This window comes from Polyodon spathula, chromosome 18, assembly GCF_017654505.1.
Source record: "Polyodon spathula isolate WHYD16114869_AA chromosome 18, ASM1765450v1, whole genome shotgun sequence".
Taxonomy (NCBI): domain Eukaryota; kingdom Metazoa; phylum Chordata; class Actinopteri; order Acipenseriformes; family Polyodontidae; genus Polyodon; species Polyodon spathula.
Window position 1 is genome coordinate 6,001,135 of NC_054551.1, and position 23,503 is coordinate 6,024,637.

General features: G+C 40.2%; 1 protein-coding gene and 1 non-coding gene across 3 annotated transcripts; one reads left to right on the forward strand and one right to left on the reverse strand.

Annotated features, from left to right (window-relative positions):
• Nucleotides 1–289: 289 nt before the first annotated feature.
• On the reverse strand, nt 290–22,620 carry LOC121330676 (eukaryotic elongation factor 2 kinase-like). Of its 2 annotated transcripts, XM_041277377.1 has the most exons (18): nt 22,378–22,620; nt 18,563–18,843; nt 13,255–13,355; nt 12,390–12,450; nt 12,274–12,311; nt 11,578–11,749; nt 9,226–9,375; nt 8,989–9,121; nt 8,037–8,164; nt 7,757–7,961; nt 7,550–7,617; nt 6,964–7,038; nt 4,479–4,535; nt 3,631–3,765; nt 2,916–3,104; nt 2,125–2,249; nt 1,672–1,850; nt 290–1,236 (listed from the first exon to the last, which is right to left on the reverse strand). In XM_041277377.1, the coding sequence occupies exons 2-18, from the start codon at nt 18,791–18,793 to the stop codon at nt 1,127–1,129; spliced, it is 2,157 nt and encodes a 718-aa protein (XP_041133311.1). In that variant the 5' UTR covers nt 18,794–18,843; nt 22,378–22,620; the 3' UTR covers nt 290–1,126. The 2 variants fall into 2 exon arrangements, with proteins under 2 accessions (XP_041133311.1, XP_041133312.1); XM_041277378.1 differs by lacking the exon at nt 4,479–4,535.
• A 598-nt stretch (nt 22,621–23,218) lies between these two features.
• Nucleotides 23,219–23,300, forward strand: trnal-uag. Its single transcript has one exon. It is a non-coding gene; the product is annotated as a tRNA-Leu (tRNA).
• Nucleotides 23,301–23,503: the final 203 nt, after the last annotated feature.

Genomic DNA, 23,503 nt, shown 5'->3' on the forward strand with positions numbered 1-23,503 from the left:
TTATTTCACCAGGAGATTTACCCATTGAGACCGAAGCCTCATCTAAAAAGGTTTACCAGAATACCGGAAAACAAATAACAAGACAATTGGTTTCTGGTTATACAAAGTGTGAGAATCAAATACAATAGGAGGTCCTGTTTAGGAACAGGTCTAAGAAAAAAAAAAAAAAAAATATATATATATATATATATATATAATTTCTTTTCTTTGAGAAATACTTCACCTTTTATTTGTGCAGTTCTAGTTAGTACTCAGTCTTTTCTTTGCATTTGCGAAGTGTATCTGAAAATATCTGTAACAAGCTTTAATTTTGACGTGCAATTTGGAAACCAGACCTTCACCTTCAGAGATGCTAGGCAGGTACACAGTTTAAACGGTACACATAGCCTAAGATTCCTAAACAAACAGCTTTAGATTATTAAATCAAACACAATTTAGCTATACAGTGTATTCCAAGTACAATTTTTTTTTTTTTTTTTTACAGTTTTTGTTTCTTAAACTATTTCAGCAAACTACCATACAAATTTATTTAAATAAGGTTAAAAAGCAATACATTTTTTTTATAAACATTTATGTATTTTTTTTTTTTTTTAAAGGCCACTTTTTTAACAATATGATACAATTCCAAAAATGTCTTTTTTGTTCTATCTTTAAGCTAAACATATTTTTTACTACTGAATGTGATTTTGAGAAGTGTGCAAAAAAAAATCAAAGAAATTCCTATAGCAATGGCAAGACAAGGATACTGCCTAATCTACAAAATATCCATTCACTATTACAGTAGAATAGCCAACCTGATGGATTATCAAGACATCCTGGGATCCCCCAACACAAGAAAAAAACAATGTTCACTGCTGTGTTCCAAATCTCCATGAATAATGCTACATTGAAGATCTCCTTGCCAATATAAAAAAGACACACTCCCCATAAAATACACTTTTTTTTTTTTTGATTTTGCTCTGGATAAACATATAAAAAGACAGAGACGACCACCAGAGCGTACAGAACATTGACACAAACACAGAAAGGTACATTTGGTTTGTAAACAGTTCGGCAGTCTGGTTGGAGTCCTGTTCTGGGACAGCTGCCCAGTGACGCAGTGACTGCGTGGGGCTGGGTGTGCAGCTCACTCCTCCATCAAGCTCCATGCCTCCTCTGCCTTCATGTAGTACTGGTTTGCCAGCCTGCCCTTCAAGGCCTCCATCGCTGCGTCGGCTGCCTCTGTGAACAGATTGCCTGGAAAAATAAAAGATGAACACGCCCTGTCAATGAAATACAGGGCACTCCTGCCCGGCTGAAGCAACTCCCAACCATGAAAAATGCAGTTAATGTGGAACAAAAGCTTATTACAAATGAGCCAAGATACAGCTCAGACAATCAGGCGGAATTACTGAGATTATCTGAAGCACAAGAACTCCTCTTCACCATCATTTATCTGGTTTAATTATTTTTTCTATAATAGTTTGCTACGCTCAAGTCAAAAGAGGTTATAGAAAGTTAAAAAGTTCTGCAAGGGAAGACAGCATTCAGCACACTAGGTTTTGCTTGCAGCACTATTGTTTGGAATGTACTGTACTGCAGTGTGATGAAACAGGCCCTTTTAATTCACGTAAACCAGGTGCGACTCTCCAAGAAGCTTCTCTCTCTTCTTTCTTCAGTTTTGTTTGTTACCTGCTTTCTGGGGGTCTGGCTCCAGGCCGAAGCCTCCCTCCATGTACATCTCGGCCTCTCTAGCCAGGAGGAGGTAGCGGGGCTCGTCCTGCATTCCATCATACTCTCCGCCCTCATCGTAATCCGTCATGTTGAGCGCCATGTCGTACCAGCGCACCGCCTCCTTCCAGTCCCGGCTCCTGCAGACAGATAACAACCATCAAGCTGAGAACTTCTTTACTCAGTCAAAAAAGTTATGCTTTTTTACACCTCTGTGCACATTTTTTTTTTTTTTTAAATCGCCACATGGCGAATTGTTAACTTCAGGACTGATGCAACCAGGAAAAACAACCAAGCTTACTTGACATCCCACCAGGAGCACTGGAAGTAAAGAAAGAGGTTTAAAGCTACACATTTGAAGGGAGTTGCCCTGCACTCAGAAGCACACAGTGGTCCTCTCGTGTGCCTGCTCACCTGTCAGGAGGCAGGGTGACTCCAGAGTCGAATGCTCGGGACACAAAGATCATGGATGGACGGTCCCCAGCTTCAGCAGCCTGCAACAAGTAGGTGAACCCTTTCTTTCGGTTCTCTTCGGTATCCTTCACACAAAACAAAAATTCAGAATACAGTAAAATAAATAAAAATCCCTTTGGCTTCTTATGTTTGGTTTAAATTGTACTACAACTTTTTGCAGGAATGAGTGACAAATTTTCAATTATGATGATGTCATAGTAAGTATGGTAAAAACAGTAAAAATCCCACACCTATTACCAATTTACCAGTCCTTAATCATTAAATATAAGGGAGTGAATGCAATAGTTTATTGACCCTGAAATGTGGACAGTGGCTGGCATTTGCAGTGTTAACAGTGAAGTCCCTCAACAAGGCCAGTGAAAAAGGTTGAATAACAAGTCTGTTTACATCTGTGATTACCAGCCTGTCCTCTTCAGCTTGTTTAGCAAATACTTTTGAATGGCAGCTATTCACAGCTGCCATGCATCAATTACTGTAGCTCACCCAATGAAACCTGAGGAGAAGCAGATCAGGTTTCAGCTTGAACCCTGAGCTACACAACCATTTACACATGTACTGATTTGTATTAACGAGGATGAGCACTATTGAGGCCAAAGAATCTCTCCAAAGAAATCCTCTCCATTGGCGTTTATGCCACAGGTAACACTTTCTGCAATTACGGCCTTATTTCACGACACAAAAATATCAGAAATGGAACTTAAAGCAAAGTGCTCTCCTCTGCCCCAGCTGACCTCCAGGGCAATGTCTGTGAGGATGTGGTGGGGCATCTGGAAGTACATGAGGCCCAGGGCGACAATGGCCTCCAGCTCCCCACACATCGCAGCATGCTCCAGGTGAAAGACGGCAGAGTCCTGGTCCCACGCCTGGTCCTTCTCACAGAACCGCCCCCCCTCGTGGTACCGCACCATGGCCAGGTGGACCTGCGGACACACGCGCACAGGTCAGTGTGTACACTCAGCACACAGAGGTTTGTAAAAGATTGCATTTACCGGTGGACATATGAATAAAAAATACAAATTCTGTGGTGTGCCATTGCTTTCTGCTTAAAAACATAGAGACTGAAGTAAATAGAACCCATCCAATCTATTTATTTATGGAAGTGTCTGTGCTGTACACTATGTAAACAACTTTTCATAACTGAAAATATTACAGATTTATCAGGCAGAACTTTGCTGTTTCTCTGTTTCTGGTCATCTGGAACTATTAGTAAGTTATCAGTGCTTTTTATTTAGAAACTCAATGTTGGGAAACACTTTAAATGCATATCTCACAATACTACGGAGCTCCTAATTTAAGTTATTGAGGTATTTGTTTGAAGCTCTGTAACATTCAAGTTTTGTTTTATTCTTCGAAAAAAAAAAGTGCAGCGGTAAATGGTTTGTGAATATCGTCTAGTAAAGGGTTAAAGAATTCCCCTGCATTGTAATGCGTGGTGTTGGAGCTCACCTTCCCCAGGTTGGATCTGCCAATCTTCTTCTCCTTCACCAGAGCGTTGAGTCTCTCCACCTCGACAGCGACACACGAGGGCCGGTGAACGTGCGAGCGAGACGAGTGGTACACATTCCACCTCTCCTCAGTCAGCTGAACAGTTGGGGGTTGGGGGCGGGGACAAAGACACGACTATGAAAACAAAGTCAAGCCTTCCACTACAGCAAAACCACAACCAGCCTTCCACTACAGCAAAACAACAAGCCACAGAGCTGACCCACAGTTGTGTCATGCAAAATATCCATGCAGATTAGGCCTTATCAGTTGTTGATCAGGTTAGTAGTTTCTTGTCTGGATCAGGTTCAGGAAAATGCAATACATACCCTCCCCCAGAAATCGTTATTATCATTCATACTGTGTATAGGATGTGACTGTATACTCATATAGGATATTGCCGTTGAGATTTACAATTGGTAAGAAAACTGTAAATGTATGTAAATAGCACAAAGAGATTTCTGCAGTGTATGGTAATGAAAAAAAAACTGGAGTAAAAAATGGGTTGTACAAAAGTTTGAAAAGTAGAGAAAACAGAACAACGGTTAGAGAGTCACAAGAGGGTGCAGGTGCACATGCAAAAATCACCATCTTGATCAGGGGGCTGTTTATAGGATTAAAGGAGGAGGGTTTGAAGGCGATAGCCACTCTTTGCTGGTTAGGAGAGAAAATAGGGAAAGGAGGAGTAGATTAACAGACAATGCGGCTATCTAGGGTTCACCTGTAACCCACATGAGGTGTAGTAGATGACAGATGGTAGACAGGGGTAGGGTTGAGAGGGTTGAATGGGTTTTGAATGGTTTGATATTTACCCGTTGAACACTGTCCTCATCCGATTCATAGCACCTTCTGCTGTTTAGTGAGCTGGCCTATACAATAATGCAAGCAACATTGAAGCACAATTTAGAAAACAGCCGGCATGCTCACAATTCTGCTCTAAGACCTTAACACTATTACACTTCAAAAATCCTGCATGTCTATGAAAGGTGTTAATGTATAAGGCCAACACACAGGCAAACATAAGGGAGGCACCTGACCCCAATCAGCAATAAAACAAACCTCTGAGTTGTTACCACCAAGCCCCTTCAAGTTTGTTAACTCTGCATAAAAACAATAGCACTCAATCCTTGCCTCCAAGCCCCCTTCTAAAGCATGCCAATAACATTAGTGAGTTATGTACTGTGTGTTTCTTCCTTCCCGGAGGAGCAGTGTAACAGGGATTGCTCTGAGCTGCTCTGTGTGCATGTTTAGTACCTACCATGCTTATTTTAGCAGGGAAGGCTCCCATGAAATACTTGGATACACTTCTTTAAAGCAAATGACTTTTAAAGGTGAACTGAACATTAGCTGAATGGACTGCTCTGTTGCCAGTATAGCGACGTGGCATGCACTGAGCGCCAAACCCCCCTTGCTAGTCTGAAGCAGCTGCAGCAATTGGATAAATTCCCAGACAACTCCCCTCTCCCTCAAACCTACAAAGCATTTTGTTTTCCCGTCTGTGAGAAGATTTATGAGGACGTGTTAGAGACAGAATATCCATGAGTTTTGTGCTGAATCAATACATAGCCTGCGAGACTCAGTGTTTACAGAAAAAGATAAAGAAACTGGGTCCCAACAGATACCAACATAAACAATTTCCTTAGTGTTCACCACTTGGCCAGGGTACAATAGTTTTATTTCTCTATTCCAACACCCTCAGAGTTATGTTACAAAATAGGGATGGGATGGTAAAAAATGTGCACAGTATGATAAAAAAAAAAAATACTTACTTATACTACAAGAGTACTAAGATCTATTATTTGCTAAAAATGACATGGTTCTGTAGTTTGTTAAAACATATATAATTAAATACATAAATACTTTGTTTAGCTGATGGTAAATAGAACTGGGAAATGATCGGTCTTATTGCTTAAAACACAAACATGTACCACAGGTTATTATTTAAAAGCAGAGATGAGTTGCTTATTTTTTCAAACGGATAAATAAAATATGTACAGCAAAAAAAAAAAAAAAAAAAAAAAAAAAGTATTTTAATATTAAAATGTGTTATTGGACACGTCACGACATTGATCAAGCTTCCAATGATTTATTACACATGTGGAGTGTAAAGAAGTGGAGTGTGGAAAGAAAAAAAAACAAAACATTTCTTCACTTACCTAAGAAAATTAGAATACAGTTATAACTTGTTTAAACAAAACTATGTTGATAATAAGTGCAGCAGTCGCAGGTCTGTGCTAATTTTAATTGAGACCTTGGTCGTGTTCTTATAGCGCTGATTTCCGCAGTTCTGCACAGTGCTGCACAGAATCTCGGAGATGCGCTGTACACGTCACTCAACACCCAAGGGAATCTGTGCAGATTCTGCATAGCCCAGCGCAGCTTTGAAATGTTACTGCGGGAGGCTGCGGCTGTGAACCAAAGGGACGATGCAAAGATCACGAGTGACCTGCTAATCGAAATGCAAATAACCACTAAAACTACTGCTGCCACCTTGTTAGAGGAGGAAAACACACTTTTATCATTATACAATGAAGCTGTGAACAGCCTTGTCACTGCTATATTAAATAAATAAATCAATCAATTATTTAAACAAACATAATGTACTAAATCCATGATAATTGATGTACCATTTTACAATAAAGTTAATGCTAATCAATTACATTAAACTGACTGTTGATAATCCCCACAAATGTAAATATAGTGTGTTGAAAATGTGTGCTATGCTGCAAGGTTTGGAGAAGGCATTTCTCTAAAAGCTGCGTGTGACGTCAGAAAGACAGCAGCCAAGAGCAGCCGGCACAGCAAGCTCTGGGTAACAGAATGCAGCAATTGAAATGTGCATTCTGTGTCGTTGACCATTTCCTTCAAAACCATTATCAAAATACAGTATCAGTTCACAAAAAGATCTCTCAGACACTTTGCTAAGGCTGCAAGTACCATCGCTTGATTTAGAAGAAGCGTGTTTTGCAGTTGAAAAATGCGTTAACCGTTGTATAAAGGAGTTACGATAATTGCGGTGTAGCGTAAAAGGAACAGTATTAATACCGTAATGTACCTAAACCGCGGTAAACCGAAAAACCGGCATACCAACCCATCCCTACTACAAAACAGTGTGGATGCGCTGGAATTCAGACATAAACTATATTCAGACACAACACAAATAGTGGTAATGCTCACTGAAGTGCGCTTTCTCAGTGTCAAGGACACTTACAGGCACACTAACACTCAAGCGTTGTCTCTGTATAAAAGGCCGGTTTTGTGTTTTCAGTGAACGCAGCAGTAGAAGTGGAGTTTTACCCTGTCTCTATGTTCCACGTCATCCCCCTCACTTCGTCTCTCACTGGGGTAGCCACTGTCCCCACCATCTGAGTCCTGGGAGGGTGAGAGAAAGGAGGGAGTTTAATTACAACTTTATCAAATTTAATAATAATAATAATAATAATATAATAATAATAATAATAATAATAATAATAATAATATTTAACATCTGCTGGCATCATATGACATTTAATGAGATTGTATTTCAGTGTAATGTTTATTACTGTGTTAACTAGTTACATTTTGATTTATGCATTACCTTAGACAGCCTGTTTATTTATTTAGTATTTTTTATGTGCATGCTTGTCGCACTTGGAAAGCAGCACATTCTCACATTTAGAACAAGCTATAACTTGCACCAGTTCTTACAATCCAGTTCTGAAATCTAGTAATACTGCACTTAGCACAAGTGATAAAACAGGGACCAATGCTCAGTTCGGTCAAGCCACTTAAAACAACCAGTTTCATCACACCTGGAGATCAGCTCGCTAGTTATATGTAAAAATTGAATTGTGCTATACAGTCTGATAGGCAGACTCCCTAACTTTAGTACAGATCAGCTTACCCTGTGTTCATGAATGTTATTAACAGCTTCGAAAGCTCCGCTATCGACATCACTTAACAGAGACCAGCCTGAAAGACAGAAATGAAAGAAGTGATTATTTAATAAGGCAATTTTTACTGAGGTGCTGCTACACTGACACTGAGGAAGTTCAATAATTCACAGTGCTCAGTCTGCAGTGTTTTTTTATTTGATGAGTGTGCGACTCACCCAGAGGCGATTTCCCATAGGATTCTAGGTAGTGGCCTGCAGGGGAGCAGGGGGGGGAGTCGAAGAGCCCGTCACTCATGTCATCATTGAAGGAGGACTCAGAGAGGCGGGAGAGCAGTGGGGGGAGGCGGCCTGTGGAGATGGTGCGCACACGAGGGCTGCCGCACTTCTCCTCACAGCCACGAAGCACTGTCTTTGCCGATTCCTGAAGAGAGAATACCACACTCAGTATACCGGTCTGCTACCCATGGGACACGGTGAGGGTATGTCCTCAACTCACCAGGAGCTTATTGGTGCAGTCCAGGGCAGCTTTTTCCTTGGGGGAAATATCGAATGGCGTGAGGCCCATGCTTTTGCAAATCTTGTTGCAGAGGTGGGAGTGGAAAAATAGTGCCATTCCTCGTATACCTGCAGTACAGAGAGACAGTCAACCAGACACACTATATATTAAACACTGTTCAACTTAAAGAGTACGCAGCAGGGTTCCAAAAAATAGAGCGTTACACATCCCCAAGTGTTACTACAACTGTTTTTCTTTTCATTGGTAACATCTGGACAACTTTTTACACTTGCAGCTTTATAGTCTGTTTCAAAGCTCTTTTCAAAATGTCCGCTCTAGTGCACCGACAGTGTAAGGATTATTGCCCACATTGTCAAATAGGTAAAACAGCAATAATGATCCATGATGTGGTACGGAACAGAAAAGCCAGTGTACTAGAGAGGCCACTTTAAAAGAGCTTTGAAACAGACTGTATAAGTGTAAAAAGTTATCAGGATGGTTACAGGTACATTATTTAAACAGTTGTATCAACACCTGGGGACGTGTAACGCTATAAATTTTTCGGAACCCCGCTATTTACTCTTTGACTGCAAACCCCACAATGATATGGCTTCAATGCATTTCTTTTCTTACAAAACATTTATCATGTTGTGCATAAAAGGTATTGTAATGGCCTTTTAATTGGACTGTACACTTAAACAAATGTTAAAACCAGACCACTGCCTGTCCTGCCTTGGCAGTTTCAATAACATCAAAGTCGATAACCGTATGTGATTAACCCTCTCTATGAACCCTATGCAGTGGGATTGTTTTCTTTTTCATTTGATGATTACTAACACATTTCAAGAGACATCAAAAACAGTCGTTCAAAGAGGCTACTGAACATCTTTTAAGGATTGTAATCATCATGCTGTAACTGCTACAATAATCCAGGGCAGGCTGGGAGATTTACCCAGGTTTCCATCTCCAAAGTCGGTGCCACAGTCTGTGTGGATCTGGGGGTCAGTGTAGAGGTCACCCACCCCCTGGATATCCACTACGATCAGCTGGTGAGCCGAGCGCTCGAACGAGAAGTGGCTGAACGCCTGTCGTAATAAATAAAAACCCAGTTTGAACCCTGCACCTTTAAACAATTCAAATACTCATTACCATGTTATGAATGAAAAGGTCCATGAACTGAAAGAATGACCTGTGGAGTGAGGCGGATGTTATCGTCGCGCACAAAGCCCGAGTTGGAGTTGTATTTGATGTACTTCCCCTCAATGTAATGCTCCAGGTGGAACAGAGGCTTGCCTGGACGGTTCTTCATCTCCACAATACACATCTGCATGATGTCAACCTACAGGGACAGACAGGACACTTCCAGCACCACAAACACAGTGTCCCTACTCAGAAATCCTGGACTGGGAGGAATACACACAAACTTCAAGCACCAGAACCAAAAGGGAGATGAAATTTTTCCTGGAAGCTGCTGAAGCAACTAGGTTTAAGCAATTAACCCTTTAATGAAATCAACAAAAATGAAACTCATTACCACGGTGCTTGCAAAATATGTCAGTTTTTGTGTTCCTTACACGTGCAGTGGCACACAAGTTTTTTTTTTTCTCAGTTTTTTAATTTTTGCCAAAAGGTGTATACTTAGGGCAGAGCATATAGAAAACATTTTACTACCCGCCTATGGAGCAAACATTGCATTTGTTTTGAGCTAACAAACAAGAGACCCACACATGAACTGTCAGCACAGTAAAACGTCATGCCCTGCACACATCCTACATGGATGAAGGCATCCTGAGCCATTCTAATAAAAAAATGTAAAAAAAGTCTTAACACCACACTAGTGATGTCGAAAAGTGACCATATACTTGTACTTTGACCCATTCGACTCCGAGACCATCACTTTCAATTCAAACACAAAATATCTCGTTTCAGTCACTCAACAACACCCACAGTACAGAAATTTCATTAATGAACAACAAAACGAGAATACGTTAAAACGAAAAAGATGTAAAGCAGTACGTTTGTATCTCAGAGAAAAGCATAACGACATAGAACGTCTGTACAGCACTGAAACACTAAGTTTAAAAAGAAATGCACTGTACTGCTGAACCTGGTCTCCTTTAATATTAGCATCACAAGGGTCACCATGTATTATAAAAAATAATAGATGGGCCTCATCAGTGAGTTACAGGGAAACAATTCCATCTCGGGTTTCTGTGACAGTTTATAAATTACCTGACCTTTGGCCTTGTAATTTATGACATCACAGAAACCCTAGATGGAGTTATTTTCCTGTAACTCACTGAAGCCCTTCTATATATATATATATATATATTATATATATAACTGAGATGTGAGCCTCAACAGAAAGACTTGTTACTTGATTCTTATCTAAAATTCATAATACCCTGGTTAAATATCAGCCTGATATATTTGCACAGCCTACAATATGTCAGACGTTCTTGAATTACAAATTGCTGACCTGAAATTAAACCGAAAGTTCCCCTCCAGATTGCACGCCCCCAGTTGAAGTGCAGTGAATTGTTAGTCTACAGCGGGGCTCAGCTAGCCTTTGCTTTAATATATAAAACAAGAAAAAAGCAGGATACACTGAATTTGGCTCAGTGCTTAAAACAACTATTCGGCAGCACCTCCTCCCTTTTTCTTTAAGCCACAGTTCACAGGGAGATTTTTTTTAAATGAAGAATTGCTAAAGCCTGTACCCCAGTTTGCAGTCGTGTCACGTTGCCTTGCTGGTGGGGCTGCGTTATCCATGGAAGTTTAGATCATAGTTAAGCCTGGTACTCCTAAAAGCCTTTTTGAAAATTAAACAGGAGGAGGGGCTATGGAGGCACAGTGGCTGCCTTTCAGCTATTTTTAGAAGCATGGTTTACATCATTCCTGTGTTCACATTTTACGTTGCTGTAATACTGTAAGACCTCACGTCACATAAACTCAACATATCGGCTCGGTTTTATGAGTTTAATGTAACACACTTCTCGTTTACATTAAACTGTTACCCCACTAGCTGTCACTTATGTAGGGGGAGGTACACATCTTATCCACACAAGCAAACAGTGGCACACCGTGTACAAACAGCAGAAGTATTTTCACTGAAATCTCATTATGCCTGAGAAGCAACCATGTGTTACAGTGCTCCTCCATAACATAGTCCAGGAGCCACGATTAAAACATAGCACTCAATACTGAATAGATATTTAAAAGACCTGAGGGGGTAAACATGTACTACAAAAGGCCACTGAATTTCAGCTACACCTGACCCTTCTTTCAACTGACAAACCAGGTGGGGCAATGTTGTGAAAGCAAACAAAGACAGCAGGCTTCCCTACACCCTGGACTGAGAGTCACTGTGCAAGAGGGGCAGGGATTATTGTTCACTTAACCAATTAACAACAAGGCTGATAGCTCTGCATTTTACAACAAGACTAAAACGTATGTTTACACTCACGCAGCAAGCTGAATGAGTCTTTAAAGAATTCTCTCTCTCTCTCGTGCTCTCTCTCTCTCTTGTGCTCTCTCACACCTGCTTGGGGGGCTTGTGCCGGTTGTATTCCTCTCCCCAGAGCTTGGCTTCCATCTGCAGCCTCACATCCTCAAAGTACACGTCTCTGTCCACCGGCATCAGGTACCGCTTAGCCACATAGTTTGAGGCGGACTTCCAGTTGTGGCTGTGTGAGAAATTGGACAGCTTTTTCCTGAAAAATGAAAAAAAAAAAGTATCAAACACTACCATGTGAACATTTCACTAAAATAGAGTACAGCCAAATTTGCAAATGCAGCCAGCAAGCGACGTGCTTGACTCCAGTTTTGTCATTAAAATTTTAACCGAGGGCCATGAATTAAATAAATTTCTGTTCAGATTATTAGAAAAAGTCTTGTCAAGGCTAATATCGTGCACAGCATAAGTTAAAAAAAAAAAACACATTTCTCAAAATCACCTGCACACCTGTAAACACCCTCTAATTAGATTCTGTTCCATTTGAAGCTCTGTGATATGTTACGCTTGGCCAGTGAGAAGAGATACAGTGGGATTATAAAGCTTTGGGTTTTGTATGCAAGACCTCTTCGAGCAAGGTGTGAATTAGGATTTTTAAACCAGCTCCTTCAAGAGTAAACTTGCATTGGTTGGCAGTAATATGTTTTTATTTTTATATTATATATTTAATAGTGATGATCAGTTCAAATATTAAGGAAAGAAAAAACAAAACCACAAACTTACGTTCTGTAGCATTCCCTCATAGCTCCCCGGCCAAACGGCTGAAATTAAAAAAGAAAACATGAATCCATCAGCTTTCAACGGGCGATAAAAAACAGTGTGCGAGGGTATGACCTCACCTGCGATGCCATCTTGATGAAAACTTCATCCTCCACCCACTGTCCAGTGACAGCGTTGTACCTGAATACAAAACATACCCATTACCAAGCCAGCATGCCAAACATCTCCTCCTCAGTGTTGAATAAACCAGTGAGCTATGGGGATAAAAGGGATCTTCATGTTTGTGAAATACTGACCTAGGGAACGCATGAAATAAACATTCAAGAAATGACAGCTTTGCTAGAGGACAGACTCTTCCCAGTCATTAGCACGTCTGTATTTTGTTACTCTGTCTTCCAGGACAGTGGATGCAATCCAAGTACATGCTACGTGCTTGCTGAATTCTACCAGGGGAACACGCTGTGCTCTAGGAAATGTGTAACTGAATAACGACTGCTGTACAGAAACACTTTCATAGAGGTTAACAAAGGAAGCCATACTGTAGATAGGCCTAAACAAAGTATTTAAAACAATATAGCATGTTTGTTTTGTTAGTTTAATATTTAACTAGGTTAAGTAACCAAGAGAAAAGAATATATACCAAAGTACAACTACAGGGGTATACGAGTTTGTGTTTACAAAACGGTTTCAGTTTGCAAAAGATTGCACAGTTTTGATGCAAAAAAAAGAGACATGAACGTACTGTGTTTCAGTAAAAATATCAGATTAATTACTTTAACTGAGAAAATACTGAGAGTAATACATTGACTGGTGTGCCTATTTAGATTTCTGTAGTACATACAACACACAGAATTTAAATTACAAAGTTTGTGTATTGAGTCTAAAATAAGGTCAGACTACCAATTAATCTCTCTCTGGTATGTGGCCCAGCGCTAGATGTCACAAGAGGCTGTAATATTAGACTGCAGGATAGACGTACTGTACCTATAGCGAGTGCAAGGCTCCTTTTCAATTTCCTCCAAGTGGAATTCTGCCCATGGGTCTGGCATCGCCTTGGCTTTCCTGATGGCATTCTTCCAGGCGGTCTGTTAAGGGTACAGAATATCACATAACATTGAGTGCAGAATCGGACGGGAGACCCATCCCATGTAAGTACAAACAACTGAGGGAGCTGGCCAATGGGGACTGTGGCATTGCCTCAGCACTGAGGTCAATCAAACATGTGCTCTTGAAATGCCCCGAGACATAAGAGACAGTTCTCCGGATCCCTTTTTAGAAACAATGCAATACAGTCAAATCCTTCTTTTGCAACCACCTAGGAGTAAAATGGTCTCATACAATTAAAAGGGACCAATACAGAGTCTTAATAGTGGATTTGCCTATTTATTGAGCTGGTCAAAAGAGGAGAAGCGTAATAACATTGTTTACAGCAGCATTGCTCTTAAACACTACTCTGTATACTAGTTCAAACAACTGGAATATATTACAGACCACATACAAGACTAAACAATAATAAAAGCCTTGATTATATCTTCTATACTGTGTACTGTCCTGTAGGGTAATCAGAGTTATTCTTACACCAACCATAGAAAAATTGTAGGATACACTATGCAAAGCAAGCTGTCCCTTTGGCTGTAGATCAGCTTTCGGACGATTTAAAACACCCATGAGGATTTAATATTTAATACATTTATTTTATATATATATATATCATATATATATATATATATATATATATATATATATATATATATATATATATATATATAGTGGGAATGACAGTGCTTTATGCAAACCTTATCAAACGTTTTCCACAACATGCCGCCAGCCATGCCAGTGGAGCACATGACCACACTGACAGCATACTGAGCCAGTCTATATATAGACAGCAATATTTACTTTCAAATGCAAACTGTCTATCACACACCCCCTGGGCCAACCAGCCAAAAATAGTCATGCATTTGGTTTGGGTTTAGTTCACTGCAGTGAAAATGTTATAAAAAGGGCTTTACTTTCTAACACTTTCTAGTCTTATGCATGGCTTATTGAATACAGTACTGTTCTAGTAAAGACTACACATTGTATGGCGTGAAATCTGCAGAAAGCATGGAATGAAAACCAGTGCACATGGAAAAAGACTCAGCAACTCGACTGGAAGAAGGGTTGCTTTTAAATCTAAACTCATCCGACTGAGCCCCCCCCACCCTCACACCCACGCCAGGGGGAATCATTTGCGTATGCCTCATGCATCTGTTGCCTTCTTTGTTGCTTCAGTGAATGTAATGCGACCAGCAGATGGACAGACAAGACTGGGCTGGGCTGAAGGCAACACCAGAAAAACAACACAGAAATCTCAGTGGTGAAGTGCAGTATCAGAGAGTAACACAGTAATGCTAAAAAAACAAACAACACTGCAGGCCCATGACACCTGGCAGGAGGGAGGGGGTGCTAGACAACAGGCAACAGGTGCACTGCAGCCACTGCCTGGAATTAACTGTTGAATATGGTAATTATTCACAGAGTCCAGAATTACTACAGAATTACTGCGTCCAGTGGCTATTGCACAACATCTGTATAGCAACACATACACTGTATAAACTGCTTCTAGATGTTGCAGGAACCAACAGTTACAAATGAAAGGGTTAGAGGAAGAAATTGTTGAATGTAGAAATGAGTATATTAGCTTAAGGCAAGTGATTTGGAAAGAGGAATCTCAAATTCAGTAACTGACAACCTACCCGACCTCGTTCAGATAACGTGTAAAAACTGACGGCTTCATGCTCTTTTGTTGTAAAGGTGTAAAGGACAAAACAGTAGCATACCTCAAAGCGGTGCACAGTAGAAGTTTAAGTGCAGTATTTAGGCCCCATTGCAAAAAACTGTGAGCTTGCACCTAAGTGGAATTAAAGACTATTATTAAAAACTAACTACTTCTACTAGAGTTAACAACTAGAATTGTTAATTAAAAAAAAAAAACCCTGTAACTCACTTTAAGTAAGAAACATATGCATTTAGCAGAGGAGTAGAGTTACTAAGATCCCTTTTAGAAACGTAATAAAAAGTATACAGCTTCAACATTTCACAAAGCGCACGACACACTGTGGTCAGAGAGCATTGCACCCAAGGAAACCTCTCTCTTATTTTGTACTTCTCTTTCTCAGCAGGATTCTGCAGAGGATCCTGAGTGAACTGGGAAATACTGCAAGGCGCTGTACCGTTCTCAATCTCTTTTGTTGTCAGAAATCACGCTGAGGCTTTTCAGCTCACAATGAGTCCTGTGTTACAGACGCCTTTGTTTCATTAGATCTGTTTAAGAAGTCCAAACTAGCCTAATTCAGCCAGCCCCACTAAGTGGTCAGCTTGTTCCTGTAGCCAGTAAAAGGGGCAGGTGTGGCCACTGCATTAGCTAACTAGCTATGACCTCGGTTTCAGAGGTCATGTGTGGTTGGGTGTTTCATTAGCAATGCAGGCTCTCCATCCCAGACAGGCCCCCATCATGCATTTGAAGCCAGAGATATATTTAGGTATTTAAACCATTTCCATTATGTTATTTATTTATAGGGTCTCGCGAGTAACCATTGGTAAATGGGGTTCAAGTCTCTGTACGCTAGCCATCAACTGACATGCTTCTTGTGGTTTATAAAAAAACAAAACACAAAAACAAACCTATCAGATCAAATCTACACCATTTCTCCCAGAGTGGATGACCCCAGTGCTGTTATTGTAATTGTGGCATTGGTAGCATCTGGTCTTGCCCTTTTAGCACAGAGCCCAAGAGCCACCCATTCCAAGCCTCTCTGGCAACTTCAGTAATTCCTTTAAAGGCAATTGTTTTCTTTTTAGTTTGTAATGTGACCCTGCTGCCTTTATCTGTAAGAAGTGTAGCTCAAGAATGCCACAAAAGTTGCCTGTTTTCCTTGTGGTTTTGGGCATATGTTCCCCAGAGGTATCTCTGTCCCAGAGCCTTCATTTCTAATAATAAAATCATCTACCATCTCAACTAGTGAATAACTTATTTATAAGTACTTCGCAGCTTCATATTCAGGGGTTGTGTGGTTCTTTATTAGAAAATTAAATTTAAACAGTGCCTCTTAAACTAGGCCATTGGCAGCAGACAAACAAAACTCTGGCAGGTTTGGAGCAATATAGCATGTGGACCTAAAGAAAAGCAAAATAATTTTAAGAGACTAAAGGCTGGTTCACACTGGGCATATGATTCAGACGGGCGCTACGAACGGATGCAGGCTGTACATCACACTGAGCAATCTTCTCCCTCCGTTAGTTCATTCTGATTGGTTTAAAAAAGACAACACTCTTCTGGAGTCGTGCATACAGCTGCATTCAACTTATACACCGTAGAACCGCAGCGATCTTTTTTATAAACAGCTGATCCAAAAAAATACATATATTGTGTGATTGACAGCAAATGCCATCATTCAGTTTCATGTTAATTTGCTCAGACTTTGTTGAGCTGACCCCCTCATTTAACCACCCTGCTTTCTGTAAACACTGTATGTAGAGATACAAATCAAACACTGCTGAGAGACACACATCAAACACTGCTGAGAGACACACATCAAACACTGCTGAGAGACACACATCAAACACTGCTGAGAGAGACACATCAAACACTGCTGAGAGACACACATCAAACACTGCTGAGAGACACACATCAAACACTGCTGAGAGACACACATCAAACACTGCTGAGAGACACACATCAAACACTGCTGAGAGACACACATCAAACACTGCTGAGAGACACACATCAAACACTGCTGAGAGACACACATCAAACACTGCTGAGAGACACACATCAAACACTGCTGAGAGACACACATCAAACACTGCTGAGAGACACACATCAAACACTGCTGAGAGACACACATCAAACACTGCTGAGAGACACACATCAAACACTGCTGAGAGACACACAACAAACACTGCTGAGAGACACACATCAAACACTGCTGAGAGACACACATCAAACACTGCTGAGAGACACACATCAAACACTGCTGAGAGACACACATCAAACACTGCTGAGAGATACACATCAAACACTGCTGAGAGACATACATCAAACACTGCTGAGAGACACACATCAAACACTGCTGAGAGACACACATCAAACACTGCTGAGAGACACACATCAAACACTGCTGAGAGACACACATCAAACACTGCTGAGAGACACACATCAAACACTGCTGAGAGACACACATCAAACACTGCTGAGAGACACACAACAAACACTGCTGAGAGACACACATCAAACACTGCTGAGAGACACACATCAAACACTGCTGAGAGACACACATCAAACACTGCTGAGAGAGACACATCAAACACTGCTGAGAGACACACATCAAACACTGCTGAGAGACACACATCAAACACTGCTGAGAGAGACACATCAAACACTGCTGAGAGACACACATCAAACACTGCTGAGAGACACACATCAAACACTGCTGAGAGACACACATCAAACACTGCTGAGAGACACACATCAAACACTGCTGACAGAGACACACCAAACACTGCTGAGAGACACACATCAAACACTGCTGAGAGAGACACATCAAACACTGATGAGAGAGACACATCAAACACTGCTGAGAGACATACATCAAACACTGCTGAGAGAGACACATCAAACACTTCTGAGAGAGACACATCAAACACGGTTTAAATTCCTGTGTTGTTATTTATCTGTTTATTTATGGTACCAAACATGCATAATTATTGGTCTTTAGACATGCTCCGCTACATATACACAAGTATAATTTATTTCAAATAATAAAAGGTAAATTGTATCTTACTTGTAAAATTCTAAAGGAAAGAGAAAGGCGCGTGATTGGTTGAACGCGAGTGACGTCACCAACTTGACGCCGAGAAGCTGAAATCTACCTACTCGCCCGCAGGGTCTACGATTTGAACGCATGGTGTTGCATTTGTCTGAATCGCTTGCCCAGTGTGAACCAGCCTTAAATTCCAGGTTGTAGTTTGTCTTAAGGCACAGCCCCACCTTATCAGAAACTTAATACAGCAGTTCTTTTGTCTAGTATGCTGTATATTTTCCCAGTTGATGAAGCACCTCGACTGTGGCGAGACAATATTACCATTAGTATTGAATTGTTTAAAAGTATATTATTCAATTGAAAAATTTAATCTAGATGCAGTAATGTCCACAGCGATGTCCATAGCAAGTTGCACATCTGTATAACTGTGTTGACCGTGGCTTGCTCTCACAGGACTGGTGTCCAGGCCAGGGTCCTCAGGCACTTACCTTGACGTTGAAGCTGGTCTGAGTGGGGGTGCTGGAGGAGTACTGCTCGTTGTGAATGAGGTTCTTCAGGTAGTTGCAGATTTCGCTCGCCTTGTTGTAGACGGGGTCGTCTGTGATGGGACAGATGTAATAGTCTTCCTCGTCGATGTCTGGGTCATCCAGCGAACCTCCCTGCTTCGTCCCACCACTGTCCACACCGTCCATACTGAACATGAGGTCTTCGTCTGCCATGGCTGCTGTGGGCTACAGTTATTACTGCAGACTGGATCAGTAGAGTGTATCTGTAAATAAGAGAGGACAAACAATTGAACTCAGAACACCAGCCCTTAGAAAAAAAAAAAAAAAAAACAACTGATATGTTATACAGTAAAGAGCCTATATGGTACATTCTACAGTGCAAGTCCAGGGATGGAAATAAGATTCCCATTCCATAACAGCTTGATCCACTCCTGGTTTAATGACACACCTGAACATGTTATTACCTATACACTGGGGCTAATCAATCTTGTATTAAAACCTGGAATGGGTGAAACTGCTATGCAACAGGAGTCTTATTCCCGTCCCTTAAGTCTGTAGGATAACGTAGCAGGGAGGCTACTGGCTTTGATCAATTGGTTGTCAAGCTAACACAAGTAAGCAAAATGAGTTTCTTTAGGGTCATACTCTACCACTAACAGCAGCCCTGAGTTATTGCACATTGCTGCATGCTGGGTGCTCCTTACAGTAATTAAACAGTAAGTAGGGTCAGGGTTGACTTATGTAAAATAAATTAAAAGTCAGGTATAGGGTTCTCCCCAGGAATTCTGTACAGCTGGGCAGCAGAACATTATAGCCGGGAGCACTTTTAACAGTAAAATAAACTTGCCTTACTTTAAATATATAATACAACAAAGAATTTGAATAATGTGTTGTCTTTCGTTGACTATATTGGTTGCTCTTTTTTATGTTCTACATTTTCTTTTTTATTACTGTGTTTTTTATTCTGGTAGATTGCCCTGCTTATTTAGGCACTCTACGATTTGTTAGGGGAAAGATAACGTGCACCCCAGTGGAGTCAAAAAAAAACCCTTTCTATTGGATAAAAACAACCTGTAACCTTTCACTTCCTTTTTAGCTTAATCATAGAGCTTATTGCTTCGTTTAATTTTTTTTTCTATAAATGCTTTCGTGTTCTAAATTTTTTAGAAAGCAACACATTTAATGGAAAGTAAATTTGAAAATTTTAAACACAACAGTACTCATCATCACGTTGCTCGATCCCGCAGGGTAATAATCCAGCACCTCTGCAGTTAAACAGGTGTATGCCAGCTGACACGTGTTGAGCTGATATCCCATCACACCTTTCGTCTTCAAGGCGTCCAGTCTCTATATATGAACCCCCAATATCTCCCACAGGCACCTCAGTACATATTGTTACGACTATCACAACAAAAGGAATACGCTTTTTTTGTTGTTGTTTGTTTTTGGTGCATATGTATATTATGTACTACATATCACCTTGCTTTACAATAATACAAAAAAAACTGGACAATGATAATACCCAAAAATAATCGTAATAATTTTTTAATAAAGTAGCCGGCGCAAATATAGTATTAGGCGGTGGATTGCGCCAATCGACGGCTTATTTTGTCCCCCTGCATTCATTGTCACTATTTCTGCTTTGAAAATAATTATATATATTCTAGATATAATATATAATATATATATATATATACTATATAAGCGATTTATGATCATTTTAGCCTCTCGAAGTGTACAACACAGAAAACCCGCCCCATTCAACTCTCTGATTGGCTAAATGGTGTGTCAATCCACGTTTCCAAGATTTTTTTTTTTTTTCAGCCAGCAAGATCAACTGATCTAGTCTGCTAGAAGCGCAATCAATCCTTGTTGTTAAAGCCACAGCAGCACCTGCAAGACGGGTGGATCGGGTTTTTTCAGCTGCCGGGCTGAAAAGGCCTGGGGAGAACCCTGAGGTACAGTACTATCATTAATTTCACTATACCACAGCCCTGCAGGTCACAGCACTGACTGTACACTCAGATTCCTAGGCAGTAAAACATAGATTAATGGAGTGCCAGTGGTAGTGTAGACATAATGGGATCAGCATGGCCAGGTAGAAAACTGCAGTGTTGAGCAGTGTGCATGAAAAGGACAGACCAATAAATTTAATACTGAGTAGTGACCTAGGCAGAACATGGTGAGGGGTGGCATGCTCTTCTGGTCAGAGAATGCATAAGAGGCATCTGCCACCATCACCTCCAATCTACTGAAGAGCAGAACTGAACAGTCCGATTGACTCTAAAAAGCACACAACAGAATCTGTGTTTATCACACTGGGATCGATTCATCTGATGACCACCAAGTGTGCTTTGGAACAAATTTGAAGAAGCTCTGATCAGTACTGTCAACTGACAGGGAAGGAAGAACACAACAGAGTAAAAATAAAACAAACTTTTCCAGTGCATGCAATTCACAGTATTTCATACGGTTTGCTTTTTTATAATTAACCCTTTAAAACACTATATTAAAGGTCGTTCAAAGTGCACAGTGAACGCACAAAGAAATTTTAAGGATCCATCTTGTATTTGATACTCAACGAAGCATACACTGTTTCCTTGTATTCTACATGGATATAACACCCATAAAACTTTGGTGCCAGTTGAAAATATCTTTAATCACATGAAATTAGCAGAGATTAATATTCAACCCTTTCAGTGTGAGAGGTCACAGTGTGTTATCAGTCAGCTGTGGGAGTGTGGTTTCTTGTTAAATAACAGGAAGTGCTTTAACATTTTGGCAAAATATAGACCTGTTGATGTGTCTCCTTATAATTGTATAACCAGCACGCACTAAATAAGACCAATGGCTTCATTTTAATGAACACAGTATCAAGCAAGGCACAACAAACACCAATCTCCCACATGAACACACGTTCTGCTGTTTACTCTTTGCATCCAGTTACTTTACACAGGTAAATCCTGTAGGGCAAATCCTGTAGGGCTGTTGACAAACTGGACTATTCCTGTTGAGTGAAGTTAAATTGCCTGACAGCAAACAGAGGTATACTGTTCACAAAGCTTTATGGATTGAAGGTTAACAGTTAACAATAGATTCGCTCACTTCGTTTCAAAATGTGCTTCAATGCAGAATTGTAACATTTCAATAGATTGTGCAATGCTATTTATTTTTTTAAAAATCTGCCGTTATTTAAATTGAATATACCACGTGACTCCACGGCTGTAATAAATGTGGTCTTTCAAAGATTAAATACGACACAGTAACCGTTTACTAATATTTTATTTTAAACAGTGTATATTTGGCATGTTAATACATGTTGTGCCGTACACCGTGGAATCAAATGACAGGTATTCAAAAATCAAAACAACATTGACAGAATGTCACGCAGCATGCAGACTAGCGCTGTCTAAGTATGCAACTATACACCTTTACGTTTTGTTGTCTTTCAAGTTTTTCTATAAAAAAGAAGAAAAACAGCTGCCAAGCCTTTAAAAATCCATATTTTACCTCAAAAATATAGGCGCACGTACCGGTTTATTGAAAATAATTATGGAACTGGAGGTTATCACTTTGCAAAAGAAAATAAATACGCTAAAAAAAAAAAAAAAAGGTCAGTTGCATTTCAAAACTTGCATGAAAAGAGAACAATTCAGCCATGCTTCTGTTCATGCACAGAACAAGAAAAGACCATTCAAACCTCCAACAAAGGCTCGATAAAATACATTGAAATCAGCAAAAATTGATAAAACAAAAACAAAAGCAAACAAAATTAAAAAAAAAAAAAACATTCCTACCTTTGGAGACGGTGGTAAATGATCTGTCAACATAAAGCTGGGTGTTGGGAGATCGTCTTCCTTCCCAGATTGGTTTGCCAACACTGACCCGTTTCTGACTGCCCAAAATAAGAGATGGTGCTGGAGGGGGGAGTAAACCGGGATGGGCGGCAAGGAGTTTAGTGGCGCTGTACTGGGATCAGGTTTCTAATGTTCCCTGAATGAAGAACCATGCAATGCACGTACACACTAAAGCAAGCACGCATGTGTTGTGGTGCGGTATGCAAAACAACGACACATATACACTGTGCTGCTATGTGAATATAGATGCGTGGTAATTCACGCCTCCTCCTGGCCGGTAAATATAGTGGACCCTTAAATAGAGTTGGTTAACTAGAATAAATGCGCGTGCTGTGTATATTCGTTGCATATTATTACTGTGGTGTTTTTTCCACCACGTATATGTTTTACTTTGTATAGTTCTGTATTAATAAAAAGTCTGTATGGTTTCAGTTGGTTTTTAAAATTATATTGTATACTCCTAGTAATACTTACTGTTCTAGCAGCCAACGAAAACCTCCTGTTGGCTGACATTAAATTACTAGCCAAGATGCAAAATAAAAATATATTTTAAATCGTTTTAAAAACCGTTAAATTGACGGTCTATGGAGAGCTTAACGATTGTTTCGAAAGCAAATTAAATTCGCAGCCACGTGGTAACTTAAAAATAGTAACTGTATTGCCTGGTCGCTTTTGTTTCTTTTGCCGGATTGCTGATGGCGGCGTTATTCCATGGTTTAGATTTGTTTCTTCCAAAATAAGAAAACATTTATAACGGTTAGTGTTGTTTTCTTTTCACCAAGGTAGCGTGGCCGAGTGGTCTAAGGCGCTGGATTTAGGCTCCAGTCATTTCGATGGCGTGGGTTCGAATCCCACCGCTGCCAAAGGTTGTTTTTCAAATCATGTGTTTATTTAAAATAAACGATTTAACGTACTATGTATATATATATATATATATATATATATATAACTTTTTTTGTTTGGTTTGTTTTTACAATTTCAGGATGACGCACTGACACCTGAAAGGTATTTTAGGATTTGCGTATTTGTCTTTAATGGTCATGCAAAACACTTAATCGGTGATCAG